Consider the following 17,860-nt stretch of genomic DNA (forward strand, 5'->3'; position numbering starts at 1 on the left):
AGGGGTGGGGTTTCCAACCCTTTAAACAACCCTGTTGCCTGTTATCAAGCTAACTTTTTGCTCTTAGTGCCAGAATTGATTGTGGTAGGACATCTTCCACTGAGCAATAAATAAAATGGAGCCTGATGGGTCTGCTTCAAATGCTGATAAAATCCACCAGAATCACCTGTCAGGTGGTACTGAAGACGAAGACCAAGACGCTGCTCTTACCATTGTGACTGTTCTGGACAAAGTAGCCACCATCGTGGACGGTGTGCAGGCAAGCCAGAAGAGAATAGAAGAGCGACACAGAGAGATGGAAAATGCCATAAAATCCGTCCAGATTGACCTGTTGAAGCTTTCACAGTCACACAGTAATACGGGCTATGTCATTAACAAGTTGTTTGAGAAAACCCGAAAAGTCAGCGCTCACATTAAAGATGTGAAGGCCCGGGTGGAGAGACAACAAATTCACGTTAAAAGTGTTGAAACCAAGCAAGAAGAAATAATGAAGAAAAATAAATTTCGTGTGGTCATATTCCAGGTAAGCTGGCATTTTTGTTCGGATTGATCACTGCAGGCTGGTGCATCCTTCAGTTGCCGAGTCCTGTCAGAGGTTTCCAGTGCCACATCGTAGCTGTGTATATTGTAGGAGTTCTGTGTCAGCAGAGAAAGCAGCATAAAGCCACGTCTGTGTTAACTAATGTACTATCATATCAGTGTTTTGAGCCTCTCAACCATTTCATGAAATATGAACTGTGGATCACAGCTGAGGCTATTTCTTGCCTTTGAAACTTAATATGGATAAGGCTCTTTCAGTATATTAGCCATATTAGCATGATGCCCTCTCATAGACTCTGAGAATATTAGAACTAGAAGAGATCTAAGAAGCCTCTAGTTTAAAACACCTCTTTGTTGTATACAAGAAAAGAAACAGGACCAGTAGCTCCACAGTGTTTTTTTCCTTATTAGGGAGAGGAAAGCCCAAAACAACAAAGTGCAAAAGTGTAAACTTTTCAGAATATGATTTGTCTGTTGGAATTTTTACATATAATATGTGGATTACAGTACTAAGAAAAACTGTCTATTAATGAACAATCAGGAAGTTTTCATTTTTCTTACAGTTATAGAAATCTAGGAGTCACATAAGTAATTTCCTTTTATTTGATTACAAAGTCTTTTGACTTTGCTGATATAATAATTTTGGTGTGGCAATGTGCTTTGAGCTAAGTTCCTATTAATCTTTGCCTGGCGCTCATGATTTTTGAAATAGGAATGTACCTATGTCAAATGCTTAATATCTGTAATACATTTTAAAACTCTTACAAATCAAAAGGAACATTTGAGTTGCTTACTTTTATCATCTCCTATTGTGGAAGAATGGGAAAGTCGTCATCAGACTGTTCACAAAAGCAAAATAAATGTGCAGAATTTCACTTTTACGTACTTAAGTATTTGCAGTTACTAAAACATGTACTCAATTTAAGGGTAGAAAAAAGCCAAGCAATTTCATATTCTGCTGGGGGCAGTATTAATTGGTACAACATTTTTGGAGGGCAGTTTTGGTAGTTTGTATTAAGAACCTTGAAAATTCACAAACCTTTTGGCCCAGAAATTTCATGTCAGTTTTTTTGTTCTTAGCACAAAATCAGGAATGTGTTCAGGGATGTTCACTGATGCATATATACAGTGTTACCACACTGTATATTTAAAATGGATCAATGCCCATATGTATAGGAAAAAACCTAGAAGAATAAAAGCAAAATGAAACAGGAACAGAATTGGATTATGTAGGCAGGTATTTGTGAAATACTAGGGATGTGGGCCATAACTCCCCACAGCATTCTTTATACATTAGTCAATTCTCCATAGCTCTCTGTTGACTGATAAAGTTACTGGCATGGCAGAGTGGTATTTTGGATGTGTTTTTAAGAGCCTGTTAGTGATTTAGGGAGAAGGGAGAAGAGTTGCTTATTTCAAAGGGGGACAAGTTGGACTAAGCTGTTTGAAGTCCTTTACTGTTTTTTTCCTTTTCTTCCAGGTCCCTGGAAGTCCTTCTCTAGACTTAAAAGTTTGAAAAAAATCAGTCGCCTTACTCTCAGAGGCCAGTTCTAGTGTTAGTCTGTGTAATGGAGATCTAGATTTGATATTGGAGAAAGTAGTATCCAATCTACAATTCACTTTCCAAGGACAACTAGCAGTAATGAGTATACCTCACCCTCCACTTGATTTGCAGCATATGCTTAAAAATGTTCTCAGTATCCAGCATTTCTCCTGAGAATCTTTGTGCAAGGGGTGGACCAAGTACCAATCAGGATTTACAAAGGCCAGAACGAAGTTTCTGAAAAGTTCTGATTGACTCTTGTCTATTGACATAATCCTTTCTCTTAAAAGTTGTTTCCATATTCACCTGTTCATTCCCTAAATTTATTTTTTCCTTTGAGTCCCTATAGTTACTTGAATGAACAGAAGATAGTATGAAAAAGCAACTAGGAGCGCTAGTTTAAGTCAGATCCCTTTCTCTGTAAGATACAATGCTATGAAGACTGTGAAATTATGTTCAGAGTAAGCCAAGTTCAGAGTTTAATAAGCATTTGCTAGCTTTTATAAGGGGAAAGCTTGTAGAGAAAAGATAAAGGCAAGTGACTATGAACTTGGTGATTCATTAGATGTTAGAACACTGTGTACAGTGTTCAATTGGTTATTCATAGCAGTTAAAATGAGTTCTTATAATTCTCATAATTAATAAATATAACTGGTTATGTTGAGATCTCCCCTTCTACTAAAATTGACTTGAAGCTGAGTAATTCAGGTATATAGTACACTTTCATTTCCATTTGGGTTTTTCCTCACAAAGTTTTCCCTGGATATGTCTTTTGGTGTTACTGGCATTTTATCTCTCACAGTTGTGCATGGCTAAGCTTTCACTTAATCATGGACATTGGCATTTAAAAAAATCATCTTCTGTTTTTCATACAATTATGATTTCTCTCCTTTCATCTTGATGACTTTCTCATTGTGCAAGCCGGGAGTCTTACTTTATCTCACAATTGTGCTTACCAACCATAGGTCTGTGGTTACCAATGAGCTATTTGGCTGTCCCCAGTGATAAGTCACAGACTTGTATATCCAAAGTTCCTCTAGCTATTACTTTGTACTCTAACCCAGAGATCTTGTTTTCTTACAAAAATCATGTTTTTACTTGGACTTTCACATAAAAAGATACATAATAATTGTATTTGGAAATCAACTATAATTCAACAGTGTAATCTTCAGTTATTATTACAGTATGTTCACTTAACTCATGACATCTCTTGAGTCATAGGAGTTAGAACAAATAGATCCACACAACAAGTACTTTCTCTGATTACCTCTGTTTTGTTTTATTTTTAAACCTGATTTTGTATAATTTGTTGTGCAATCGAAGAAGGGTATGTGATTTCTGAGTTAAGCTGTGCCTAATTTCTTCACACCAGGATTGTGAGGGTTTTCCCTCCTACCAAGTGGTAATTATTCTTTGGCTCTTTCCTTTTCTAATTATACCTTCTCAGGCCATACCAGCCCACTCAGTGTTGCTGAAGCTACTCCCTGTAGCAGGTGTCAGGAAAGGAGAGAAATAATTTTGCTGCTTCTGATTCATCAGAGAGCTATGAGAGACACCCACCCTACCTTTTTTTTTTTAATAGCTCTCAGATATTCCAATCCTTTAGCTAAAGAATTTAATTCTAAATAAATATCTAAGAAATAAGGTTTCAGGAACATCTTCTTGACTGTCATCAGGCTGAAGGTTTTGGGAATAGCATAAATGTATTTCTTACATATTTATAAAACATCGTTGATTGAAACTGATTGAATCTGGAACTCAAGTAGGAGCAGTTTCTTTTAGAAATTTGTTCATTTAAAAATCTCATAATCTTTATAAGTTTTTGCCTGTTTAATTTTAGAAATAATCCCTAATAGTGAGTTGGGTGTTTTCAGCAACTGTGTTCCTAGGTCAGTTCTCAAGGTTCCCAGTGTTCGCCATGTTCCCGAATCCAATCCTCATCCTCACCCTTTGCCAGGTTTGACCTACATCCTTTGGGCACATAGTGGGTCCCACCTTCTCTTGAACTTCTTTCCTGTTGGCTTCTGGGGGTGCTGTGCTCTCTTGGATTTCCTCCTGCTTCACTGGCTGGTATTTCTCCCTTTTGGTTCTTTTTAGTCTCTTTATTCTTATCTATAATCCAAAATCCACTTATCTATCCATAATGCCAAAATTCAAACATTTCTAAAGGTGATTTTTTTTTATATCATACCTGGTAGCAAAACCTGGGCTCGACCTGAACTCATTTGCTGGCAAAACCTGACGTGAGGTGGCATGAGGCTTTATATGCTTTTTCCCATTTTATAAAAGAGTGAATATTCATATTTTTGCCACAAAATTTTTTTTCCACCAAATCTCACTGGTAATGGTATGTTATGTGTCATATTATTTTCCTCAAATCTGAAATATTCTGAATTCTGAAACGTGCCTTTGCCCCGGGGAGTCTTAATGATGGCGTGTAGACCCATTCACTCAGCCTCTTGTGATCTCTTTCGTCAGTCATGATTTTTAATTCATCTTACTATTATAACTCTTACTTTTATATCTCTAGTGTAGACCTCTGTCCTGAACTCCCCTCCTATGTACTCAGCTTCCTACTTGACGTCTCTGCTTGGCTGTCCTGTGGGCATCTCAAAGTCCACATGTTCAGATCCCAGCCTTCCCCTCCAGTCTGTTCCCCCTGCCGTCTTTGCCATCTCAGTTAATGGCAAATCTGTCCTTCAGTTGCTCCGGCCATGTGCTTGAAAATCACCCTCCATGCTAACAGTTCACATCCAAATCTAGCAGCAAATCCTGTTTGCACCTGCCTTCAAAGTACATCTGGAGTCAAATCCACATCTCCCTGCCACCTCTGCCGACACCCGATTCATCTCCCACCTGACTTACCTCAGTGGTCTCCAGCTGCTCGCTCTGCTTCTTATCTTGCCTCCATGCCCTCTTTCAACAGTGATTGGTTCTTTTACAACATGGGTCAAATCATGTCACTCTTCTCTCAAAACTTTTTAAAAGGCTCTCCATCACACACAGAATAAGAGGTGTGGTCCTTATTATTGGTCACAGAGCCCTGCATGAGCTGGCCCCCTGCCGTCCTCTCACTCTCTTTCCCCCTTTTCTTGCCACTTGACCACTCTACTCCAGCCACACCTCCCTTGTTGCTCTTTTGCCTCTCCTCCCAGATGTATGCATTACCTTCAGGTCAAGGTTAGGTTGTCCCCTTATTAGTGAAGCCTCATGGAGGATCCTCCCCAGTCACACTGTATCCCCCTTCCTGGCTTTATTTTTCATCTAAGCACTTACCACCATCCAATATGCTATGTATTTAACTTGTTTATTTCTCTCTGCAAGAATATGAGTTCTTTTACTCTTTTTTTTCTTCACAGGAGCTCAGTTTCTAGAACATTGACTGGTGCATGGTAGGTGCTTAGTAACTATAGGTTGAATGAAGACATATGCCTCTACTCCAGCATTAATTTATTGAGTTATGCCCACTATGCACAAGGCACTCTGATAGGTGCTAGGCATAAAACATAAATAAAATACATCTCTGCTTTCATGGAAACTATTATTTAGTGAAGGTCTCATGGAGATGTGTTTAAGTAAGTTCCAATTCATCCAAAATGTGATAAACGTTATAAATATAACAAATGTTACTTTGGTATTAATTGGAGACAGAATTAGCCTCTTGGGGAAGTTGAGGATGTATGAATTTATTCTTGAAGAAGGATTTTGTTCACAAAGCTAAAAAGAGAGTGAAGGGGCATTGAAGGTAGCAAAAACCACATATACAAAGGCATGGAGGGGTGAAAATATATTTGAGGAACTGGGAGTGGCTGTGAGTTGCTGGGCTGGAGGAGTGGGAAAGTAGTTTAGCTCAAACTAAAGAGTCTTCTAATCATACTAAAGAACTTGAACTCTCTCCTTTGGGTATTGATGAGCTTCCAAAAGTTTTAAATTAAAGAAAGGATGTGATCCGAGCTCTGCATTAGAAGTATTTCTCAGGAAACTCTTAGGTGACATTTTGGAGGTAGAAGTGTTGCACAGTTCAAGCCTGAGATGACAAGGACTTGAATCAGGGCATGGCAGAGGCAAGGAGGAGGGAACAGAGGGGTTATCAAGCACTGTAAGGACAGCCCTTGGTGACCAGTTGGATATGGGTTGAGAAGGACAGGAAATATTTGGGATAATGATTCTGAAGTTTTTATCTGGATGGGCACTTGGATGGGTATTGGTGTTGAGAGATCCGGGAAAAGAAGTCGCTGTGGAGATGATGCTGGATGAGCCTTGATTTTTGGACATGCAAAGTTTGAGGTTGCTTGTGTTACATCTGGGTGGCAAAGAGACATGTTTTCATCATAGGAGAAGGGGAGAGGTGAAGATAAAATATTTGTGATTTTTTTTTTTTTTCCAATTGGATCTGAAGGCACAGGAGTGGAAAGGTTGCTTAGGGTGAGCTTGGGAGATGAAGAAAAAAGGACCAAGGTGAGGAAAACCCTGAAAAACACCAGCATTTGAGAGGCCAGAGGATCAGTAGCCCATGGAGACTGAAAAGGCATGGCCAGGAGGTAAGAGAACCGATCTCTAACATGCTTTCCTTTTCTGTCCTTCAGGAGGAGCTTCGGTGTCCGACATCCCTGTCTATTGTTAAAGACAGAAACCTAACTGAGAATCAAGAGGCAGATGACGATGTCCTTGACCCCCCAGTAGACCTGTCTTCAGATGAAGAATATTACGTTGAAGAAAGCAGATCTGCCAGGCTTAGAAAGTCAGGCAAGGAGCGCATTGATAATATCAAAAAGGCATTTTCTAAAGAAAACATGGAGAAAACACGGCAGAATTTTGACAAGAAAGTGAACAGAATTAGAACTAGAATAGTGACCCCGGAGAGGAGAGAGAGGTTAAGACAGTCGGGAGAGAGGTTAAGACAGTCGGGAGAAAGGTTGAGGCAGTCAGGGGAGAGGCTGAAACAGTCAGGGGAAAGGTTTAAGAAATCTATTTCCAGTGCTGCTCCCTCAAGGGAAGCTTTTAAGATGCGGAGCCTGCGGAAAGCTAAAGAGCGAACTGTGGTGGAAGGTCCAGAAGAGGTCAGGGAGATGGGTGTGGACATCATTGCCAGGAGTGAGTCTCTGGTCCCCATGGGTGAGCTCTGCACTGATGAGCTCAGTGGAACAGACGGTGAGGAGGCCAGCGCAGTGTATCCTCCCCAAGAACAAGGGGAAATCTCCACCCCCGAGCCTTTAAAAGTAACTTTTAAACCCCAAGTGAAAGTAGGGGATGACGAGTCTCTTCTGCTAGATTTAAAGCAGTAATCATAAAGAGGCACTAAGTATAATATAAGCATAAATCTCCATAATCACATAGTTCTAGTTTAAATAGTATAGTCATTTACATTTATATGCCATAAAGGAACACATAAATGGTATGGCTGTTTCATTTCTTAGGTTTAAAATCTTAAAAGATAATACAAATATTATACACCTTTCCTTACAACTTCCTTGGGAATTCTATTTTTTCCTCCCCTGGGATTATATGATTCTATCAGCTTTCTCTCTCATGGGACTCTTATGGCAGCTGTGGATTTGTAAGTGCCCTTCTCTTGCCCGCCAGAAAAATTGTTTGTGTGAGTGAGGGCTGTTCAGGTGTTTGGTAGTCTAAAACAAATGAAGGATAAATTTGTGCCCATCATTTGCAAGTGAGCTCTCAGCTTTGGTCTAGGTTAATGTGCCTAAGCTCAAATGAGAAAAACTCATGTGTAAATTATATCATCCATTTGTTCAGATGAACAGGTTCATCAGTAAATTAGCCGTCACACTCCTTTTTGGTGTTTCTGCATATAAAATGGAAGGTCTGGACTTGAGCATTTGGTTCTGGCATCACAGCTTTGCTTATAGTGAGCCACTTGCAAGTCATCTGCTAATAAGCTAATCGGTAAAATGGATTGCCCAACCTGCCCATCACAGAGAACTGTTGTGAAGGTCAAAGGAATGTTACAACCTGTAGGGGTATACGAAGCACATCTAGAGAAAACAAACCCCACTCATTCCTCAAAAACAATCTAAATAATTACACCTTCTGGAAAAGCCCTGAGCCCCAAGCAGTGAGGACCTAAGTTGAACAGAAACTAAAGTTGGTCTTCAGAAGCCTTTTTACAGAATCAAGGAGGAAAAATAAATGTGTAGGTGACTGGTTTTTTTTTTTTTTTTTTCAAACTGTAAAACCAGGCCTTGGGTTTAAATTGAATCTTAAAATGTTTCTTGGAAAATCCTTTTCTACTTACTTAGATCGGTTGGACTAGAGCAACATTTGTTTGGGCAGCGTGAAGCATAAAACTGTGGCTATGTCTTCACAGGCCTTTTGAAAGTCAGCCCTGGTGCATGGGTTTGGAAATGACCTCAGATATTTCTGTTTTCCAGAGCAAACTCCTCAGGGCCCAGCTGTCCAGAACAGTGTCCATAGGAGTTCTTTGGGAGGTAGCCAGATTCCACTTACCTGTGAGCTTTACATGTAGCTAATCTGGAAGTTAGGTACTGTTGCTAAAGAAAGAGAAATGTTCATACTGGTTCTGTACTTCTGGTATGCTTATATCTTCTAGTTTTGTAATATGGAAGAAATAATGGAATTGTTGAATTTGAAGAGTTTGGACAAGCAGCTTTCAGATCAGTTTTGGATGCTCATGTAGTTAAAATTCATAATAAATGTGCACATACGCAGAGACACACATGAAAAACACAAATCAGCTTTAAAATATTTGGCAGTTACTCAGGTATTTTGGTTTGGGAGTTTGATCCAGCATCATTTCCTATTTACTCTGTATGAATACAGGAAATCATGAATTGTTCATCTTGTTACCTTATTATATTGAATATAGAATATACAACGTGGAGCAATATTTTGAAAATAACTTAAAATGTTATAGTTTAGAAAGAGTTTGCATGCTTAATCACATATTTCCTTAAAACCATAATATATTTGAATAAGTTTGATGTCAGTGTCCTATTTGTAAATGCTTTTTACTAATAATACAAACAAAATGGTATGAATTTGATACAGTAATCCTTCTCATAGTAGCTATGTCTCTAGGTTAAGAATGCAAAGGAATTATAAGCTTTTTCTTTTTCCTAGCCCTACACACAGTACATTTCAATTGGGGTAAAATCTTTTTCTGCAAATATTACTGTCAAGGAATTTTTGTGAAGTCCCTGCTTCCTGATCTGGTATAGAGCCAGACTTGGCATGTTCTGGAACATTTCCCATATCGATAGGTTTGAATTTTGATGTGGAAGGTATTAGAATCTGGTCAGCTCTTCTTTATAGAGGACTTTGTTCAACCCCCAGAAACACTAAAACAATTTTATGTTCCCCAAAGTTCATTGTAACCTTATAGTGCTTTCTTGGAACTAGGATTTTTCTTTCCATGTCATGTCTGTCTCTTGAAAATGTTCCCCATATTTAGGGCATTCCTCAAGTCCACATTTATCATTTTTCTTACTCTTTCTACCCTGTTTTCTTAATATAAAGAATATCAATTTGTAACAAGCTGGAAACTCAACACATTTGCCATTTAATGCAAGTTTTGATAGTTGCAGACAACACAACTAATTTTCTGCTTATTTTACTCTTCTGTGCTTTTGAAATTGTATGTGTTAGATATTAATCATTTTATTCAAATAAAACCATAAGTAGGACTTAAGCTCTTTTGTATGAGGCAGAACAATTCAGCATCCATAGACTCTGAGGGCATGGAGCCCGCTCCAAGCGCCTCTGCAGAATACACAATAGAGGAGGGAAGTGCTGCTCTGCTCCTGGCAAGTCAGAGGAACAGGCCAGATGTGAAATGGCCATAAGAGGAGCATGAAAATTCAGCTTGCTGAGATGTGTTTGTGGTGTGTGTGAACACCCTTGAAGAAGTTTTCATAAATTAAAAATAACAAACCAAAATACAGTGTTTTCATTGTGACTTCATTCTTTGCCTTCAGTGCGTATTTAAGGGATGGGTTTAGAACAAAGCCTGAAGTCCATTGTGATTCCATCACCTAAAGAGCATGTGTCATGTTGTGTGAAATAATTCACAGAATCATTACTAACTGCAATTCCACTCCAGGAAATTCCTGGGCCTTTTTTTTTTTTTTATCTTACTGTACTGAACCCTACGAAAACAGTACAGATTATGGTCCCCAAATAAATTGCTCCGGCACATTTGATTCAAGACTAGGGGTACCAATCACTGTTTCCATCCTCAATTCTGTTTTAAGTAGGGTGTGCTAGTACCTGGTCTCCAGGGAATAACCAGTGCAGACACCTTGGTGCTGAATTGTGTGTGTGGTTCTTGTGGACCACCTCTGAGTTAGGCTGTGTCTGAGGATTTATAGCTGTCCTTGCCAGTCAGAATCCTTAATGTATTTTTAATGGCATAGAGATGGTGAATCCCTCTTCACCGTGTGTCTCTAGGACATCCAAGGATCCCCAGGAGGATAGCCTGGAGAGGCAGCATATCCTCAGGCTTTGAATTTCCTTCAGCATCTTCCTAAAATCAGCTGTGCTTGTCAACGGTCCTCCCAGACGTCTGTGCCACCTGATGCCTTTGCTCATGCCATTTGTCTCTGGGATATGACTTTCAGGTTCAGTGATAAGGTCAGTTTCCTCATTTTAGCTTAGTCCCCCTCCCACCCCCTTTGAAGGGCATGATTGATTACTCCATTTATTAAGTATCTCTATCACCTGTATTTGCCAGGGTCTATGTTAGACACTGAGGATTCAAAGATGAACAGAACTCAGTCCTCCCCACCCCCACCCCCCCCTTCCCCCATCCTTTTCCAACCCTTATCTCGGGCTCCCAGTGTTTTGGGAAACTGTCAAGTAGAAATTTGGTAATGTGTCTAGTGCTGTGTGAGAGACGATGGAACCATACAGATGGAAGGTGTTTATATAGAATTTTAATCATACATCTATTTAGCCCATTGTTTTCTAGTTTATTTGTGTTACTGTTTTCTGAACGAGACTGAGCTTCTCAAGGGCAGGAACTGTCTTTTGGGTCACTAGTGCTTGGGGAGCCTCCCATGTGCTAGCCTTCTGAATCCAGAGATGAAAGACATGGTCTCTTCCCTTAAGGAACTTTTCCCCTGGAGGGGAGATAGGTAACACAGCATCATTGCACTATGTGACTACATCCTCAGATTTAAGAAAGGATATGGGAGCACAGAGGAAGCTCTTAAGCTGGGGAGAGGCTGCCAGGGAAAGCTAGAGAAAATGATGCTGAAGTTGGCATTTCAAGACCAATCAAGTGTCGGCTAAATAACAGTATTCAAGGCAATTTGCAGCAAGAGAGGTTGTGTGAAGGTGTTTTGGGTTTTATGTCAAAGGCTATAGACAGCCATTGAGGGATTTTAAGCTGTTGAGAGCCGTGATTGATGTTTATGAAAGGATGCTCTGTTAATGTACGAGTGGCAGAGCCCCGTTATTCAGGCCTTGCATTTTTCCAGGTTAGAGAGTAGCACCTGACTGAAGCATGAACAGGATAAACTCGGATGTGGGTTGGGATGGGGAGCAAATGATAGCCCAGATTTCTGACCTGGGCAAGTGGCTGTGCTGTTCACTGAAATGGGAAGCAGGACATTTCATCCTGGGATTCTGAAACAACACTGTCCCAATTTTCCTTTTACTCAATGCTTGGGCAGCCTTGGCTGCTTGTCCCTTGGTGTAGCCTGAGAAACGAGCTGTGCCTGTACTCGGAAAGCTCCCACACTGGGGGTCTGCGTCCGGCTGTCACAGCTCTCACTCATGCTTCACACAAAGCCTGATTTGAAGTGATTCTTTCTTGGCTCTGAAAAGTGCCTTGCCCTCTCCACCAGGACCCCAAAGTCCTTGAGGAACAGTGTGGCCTTTTAGGTCTAAGGCCATTGTGAGAGGTTCTCTCCCATCTGTGCTCAAGGCCAGATTTCTGCTTATTATTGTGTGGTCCAAAAAGAAGCTACTCCTGATTGTTAGAATGGAGTCATTGTTTTTCTAATTTGTTTTTTTTTTTCCTCCTAATGTCAGCTGAAGCTGCACGGCAGTACAAGCTGCTGTAACCGGGTACATGGCTGAGGCAGTTGCCCAGGTTCATGTGGCTACTATACCAGCTGCTATGGCTGTAGCAAGAGCCTTGATTTCATTCCTTGGTGTCTGTTGCATTAGATCTGAGTCAGATGTATTAGGGGTTCGAAGATGGGGCTTGATGCAACCCATTTTTTTTCTCCAAGGTTCTGGGTGATGGAAAAGTTGAGGTAAGGATCACCAAGAAAATGGAGACCAAGTTGTTATCTTTATACTGGTGGGCAAATGTCCAATAAATCCCCCAAATGTAGAGTATCCATTGATGCTATTGTGAATATGCCTTAGAACGGAGACAGGAGATACACCCTCACCTGCATGCTCTGGCGTATGTAGGATGAGTGAGGTTTGTGGAGCAGAAGCGGAGTTCATTTCATCAGCTGGCAGTGAAGCCTGCAAGCCTGCCTCAGGTACTCAGTCCCTGGTGGGGGGCGGCAGAAATGGAGGACCTCCCCTGTGAGTAACGCAGTTAAGGTGGGACGGCAGTAAGGAGATGGGAGGCAGAGAGGCTGGAACTCTGGACCAGAAAACCCACTACACTAGCACGTAGGGTCCAATTTGAAGGCACAGCCTGGTTTGTGATGTTGAGCAGAGTGAAACAGTCTTATGAAGGTGGTGGGTACTACTCTTCTGAGGCCTACTTGGGACACATTGAATTGAGGTGCTAATCTTCAGTGAGGACCAAGTGGAGGGCTGGAAAGAGGATATTACAGACTACAGCCCAGAGGAGAGGCTGGAGAACATACTTGTCAGTTGAAGTACAGAAAGGGGGAAATGAGTTTTTGTGAGAAAACTGGGGCAGTTTGAGGGAAGGACTGGGTAAGGTTATTCTTCTGAACAATTCTCTTGGGCTCTCATTTCAAGAAGAATTTTCTCCTGATCAGTCTGTGGCTATCATTACCTTTCTAAGGCAAGAATTCTCCATCCTCTGCTGTCTAGTTTACAAACCTCCCTTGATACAATCTGCTTCAAAATAAGACAAACAATAAATAGTGTTCTAAGCTTAAATTTAGAACTACAGTGAACACAACAGTCTGGAGGGTTTGGTTCAATTTCTCACTGTGAGTCCATTAAAGTATTACTCTTGGCTGAAGTTTGCCTCTGGCATAATATTGTAAAGCAGCCAGATTATCCTTATAATCTCATGGGCTAATATTCATAACTTATCAAGTATCACTAGGACTATTATCTGAATAAGCTTTAAATTCTCAACAAACTGGCTATGTAGATATGTTGTTTTATAGTAAAATAAGATCCACTGAAATGAGTTTATCACTTTAATTGTATTAGTACCTTTCAAGTGGCTACATTTATTTGGAACATTTCCATAGGAGAAGAAATAAATTAACAGAATATTGCATGGCATGTGTTTGGCTCTAGTTCAAAGCAATGGAAAAGATTTCAGAGGGAAACATTCATATGCTTGTCAACTGTAAAGAAATAGGACTACATTTTCTTCACCAGGAGAGAAAATATCCAGGTAGACCATAGTTTGTAGGTCCATAAGGAAAGTGCACCAAAATATTCTCTACCTGAGATGCATACATCTTAAAACGAAATCACCACTGAACAGGCAAACCTGTGTTGGAGAGTAAAACCACTTAAGATGTATTAGTTATTCTCCCCTATTCCTAAAAAAAAAAAAAAATCCTCCAGTCATAATCTGTTTAAGCATCTCCTTCCCCCTCCCCCATTACTCCCCTCAGCCCCATGACAGCATCTGTGAAGGTATAGGGGCTGGGAAGAGGCTAAATAAATTGGTTAGGGTCCCAAAGAAGCCGAATTTACTGCTGTGGTTTGATGAAAGCCAGGCCAAGAGCATATGGTAGATTATTTTTCTTGACTGTCTTTTAATATTTTGTCCAGAAAGGACAATGAATATTGCATTTCTTCCCAGGGCATAAGGTGTAGGAATGGGGAGAATGGACTTGGAAGGCATGAAACAATGAGTTTTCTAGGCAAAAAAATATATATAGTTCTCTTAGCTGGGAATGAAAGATCAAAACCAGGAACAGCTTTAAATAGTGCATGTTGAGGAATCTGGAGAAGGGTAACTGGGTGGTTTCCATTGTCATTGAGGACAAAGCAAAATAAATGGGTTTCAAATGCTGGGGAAGGGAAGGAATCAAGTTATCACAAAGAAAGATCCCTACTCTGCAGAAACATCTTCCAGTGAGGGTTTAAGAGTTGAATAAACAATCTTCTATTTGGAGGCAGGCTAGTAAATGAAGTGTTTGGGGATGAATGCATGCATCATACTTTTGGTGTTCAATAGTTTTTCACAATGGGCAGCCCTGATTGTCACATTCATGTAGCTCTTTTTATAAAATCCCCTTACAGTGGAAAGCTATGATTGTCATATTCATATAATTTGTAAAACCTAAAATATTGTGTTCACTCAGATTTTATGAGTTAAGAGTAAGAGACTTATTGTGCTTCTCATCAATAAAAATGAACCTCCTGTAATTCAATGCCTTCTTACATTGGGTATTTAATAAGTATTTATGAATGGGAATGAATGACTCCTTGAAGTGTATGGCCTCTTTTCTGAATATCTTTGAATTAAGGCCATTTACTTACTTGGTATTATTGAGCACCATCTACAAGCCTGGTATTGTCCTAGGCTCTGGATATAAAGTAGTGAACAATAAAGTCCCTGCTTTCAGAGAGCTATCATTCCAGAGAGAGACTAACAATCAGTAAGTAAATATAATACGTCATGTGATGATGTTATGAATAAAAATAAGTCAATGTTAAGGGAGTAGGGCCTTACGGGTGGGGTGGTGAAGGCTGGGTGCCATTTTACAAAGGGTGTCCAGGAATGGCTCTCGGAAAGAAGGTGGCCACAATGCCTGAATCTAAAGAGAATCAACCATGCAGGTATTTCTGGGAAGAGTTTCAGGTGTGTTCAGCACTGCGGCTGAAGTGGGTGAGGATGACGGGTGGGAGTGGGCTGCTGTAGGCTGTGGTAAGTTTGGTTTTTACTTTGAATGAGAAGGGGACACACTGGAGCTTGCTGAGCAGAGGAGTGACATCATCTAATTTATTGATCTAATTATTTATACTTAATGAAAAAGCCACTGTGTTCACACAAAAAGTTAATTTGCAGTTACTGTTTTAGTTCACACTGCAAAGGAAATGTCTTGCCAATGGGTTTCAGCCCTGGGCAAGTTCACTATGGATTCAATGTGACCAAAGAAATTGACAGCAAAACGTTCTTGGGGTGAAAGGGTTATACCCAACTTTATTTCCAGATGGTCAGTCACTAAAATCCCGTTCCTTCAGAGTGAGTCTGTATGCAGCAAGCCAGTTTCGACCTCTGGGCCTCTCTGCCTGCACAACTGTCCCACACAGCCGTCCTCTGGGCCTCTCTTGCACAGTCGTCCGCACAGCCATCCTCTGGGCCTGTGTCCTCAGTGCTGCCACCACTCCAGCCTCTGCTCTGCTCTCCTGCAGCTTTGCAGCCATGCTACCGTGTCATGCTCAGAGCACTGGGCGGAGCTCTTTATATAGAGTCAACAGCCATATATTGCCTACAGGTGTGCAGTGAACTAGTCAACCACGGCCAGGTGAGAATCCTGGCCACAGGAACTCTCATTTTATCCACAGAAATCACCCAAACTCCAAACAATTTCCATTTCAGGCTCTCTCCAGGAACACTCCTTCGCCATGTCCCAGACGTCCACTGAAGCTCAAGACTGACATCCAGCGGATATTTTTGTAATTGTTTGTAAACGTGAGTTTGAAACAAAACAACTCGAGTAGGAATAGAGATTTACAGCAAAATCACAAACAGGATGATAAACCAGTCACAATGTTACAGAAGATTACAGTAGGGTTGCCTTCCTTTTTTTTTGGCTTGTAGTTTTTTGCTCAGGTGAGCTTGCATTTCTCTAACAAATACTTGTTTAAACTGGTGGGATTAGCTGTCAGAAGATAGGGACATTGAAATCATGGGCCAGTAAGGGGAGAATAAGTCAGGACCAGTGGAATCAACTAGGAAAAAGTGCTCTGGTTCTAACGGTAGTCCTCAAAAAGTACTCAGTGGTTTGTTGTGTGGTGTCTATAAGAGTGTGAGTGTTCCAAGTCTGGCCTTGAGTCAGGTTGACACCCACTTTCAAAGGAATCTAATCTCATGAATAGGATACAATAGAAGTTCGAGGCAGCAAGGAAATTCACTGACTCAAAGTCAGGTGAGGTTGGGTGTTTTCTAAAGCTTAGGTGGATATTTCAGTGTTGCAGTCAAGATCTTTAGCTTTAAACTCGACATCTGATGTCACAGCTTATTCTGCCATTTATTGATGTGGAAACCTGGACAAGTTGCACTCTATCAGTTTCTAAATAGTACCCACTTCATAAGGATGTTTTAAAGATGCATAAAGGTAAAGGTGGATTAAAGAGATGCCTTAAGGTAATTTATGCAAAGCACTTGACATGCTAGCATTTAGTAAGCAGTAATAGCTAGGTGTTATTGTTCAGAGAATCCGTAAGTAGCCATTAGAGGTAGAGAAGCTGGCTATTGTGGTAATGATAGTATATGCATTAAAAAACTTTTTTTGCATTAGCAGAATTTAACTTTCAATCATTTTGTATATATAATCCATTTTATCTGCAGTGATTTAGGATAACTGAATATTCTGCTTAATGAAGTTAATACAACATATTATTGTTTATATGTTTTATACATGATTTATACAACATAGAGATTAAAGCTGTTTAGTGGCTTTCATTACTTTTAGGAAAAATACTTAGCTCTGTGGGATCTGACTCCTGCCTGTCTCTTCATCATCTCTTACTACTCTTCCCCCTCAGTTTCTGCCTTGTGGACATGCTGGCTTCTCTCAGGTCCTCCAGCACCTTGTCCCACCTATCTCAGGACCTTTGCATAGGCAGTTTCCTCAGCCTGCCCACATTTCTCCCACTCCCACCCCACCTCAACAGCCGAGCGCACACCTAGTTAATGACCACTCATCTTTCAGACTCTGGCTCAAAAGACGCTTTGGAGAAGCTTTCCCTCCCTCTGCCCCACTCTCTGGTGGGACAAACCTCCCTTGTATAGGATCTCATTCTGCACTTTGAATTTTTCCTCAAAATACTTGTCATAGTTTTAAAGTATGTACTTGGATGATTATTCACTGCCCAACTAGACTGTAAGCATCTGGAAAGCTGGAACTGTGTCTGCATGGTCCGTCCCTCTGTAGCCCTGCCACAGTGCCTTTAGACTCTCAGATATTCTTTCGAATAAAGTAGTAGTCTGAAGAAAGGGGTCTTATTTGAAGGTTAAAAAGGGAAACAGGTAAAACAACTGGTGACTAACTCTTGAGTATGAGGGTAGAGTGGGTACTATGGTGTGGTGCCCAGGTTCTCTGTTACAGGCTAGGCACTCATCCCTCTAGATGTTGGGAACCTCAGCCTAGTGCAGCTACAGGAATTGCCTTCAGCAAAGAGAGCTACATCACCTAAGGTCATGCCCCATCCTAAGAGCAGCCCACATCCAGTGACAGGTTAATTGGGGGGTATCTGTCCCTCCCCTTGCCTCAGTGTGGAACAATTCGGAAGGGCCATTCCAGGTCCAGAGTTTGCCATAGCACTGGCTGAGGCCACTACTCAAACTGCACCAGCTGTTCAACTCCTACCCACCCTAATCTCCCTCCCTCAGCCCTCACAGGTGCTGTTCCTGAGAGCCACGTACCCCCCACCCCAAACACCTGC

General features: G+C 40.9%; 1 protein-coding gene across 1 annotated transcript; it reads left to right on the plus strand.

The window, feature by feature from the left end:
• The first annotated feature begins 7 nt into the window (after positions 1 to 7).
• On the plus strand, positions 8 to 9,997 carry CAVIN4 (caveolae associated protein 4). The gene is made up of 2 exons (XM_036888532.2): positions 8 to 523; positions 6,670 to 9,997. The coding sequence occupies exons 1-2, from the start codon at positions 116 to 118 to the stop codon at positions 7,366 to 7,368; spliced, it is 1,107 nt and encodes a 368-aa protein (XP_036744427.2). The 5' UTR covers positions 8 to 115; the 3' UTR covers positions 7,369 to 9,997.
• Positions 9,998 to 17,860: the final 7,863 nt, after the last annotated feature.

This window comes from Manis pentadactyla, chromosome 3 (assembly GCF_030020395.1).
Source record: "Manis pentadactyla isolate mManPen7 chromosome 3, mManPen7.hap1, whole genome shotgun sequence".
NCBI lineage: Eukaryota > Metazoa > Chordata > Mammalia > Pholidota > Manidae > Manis > Manis pentadactyla.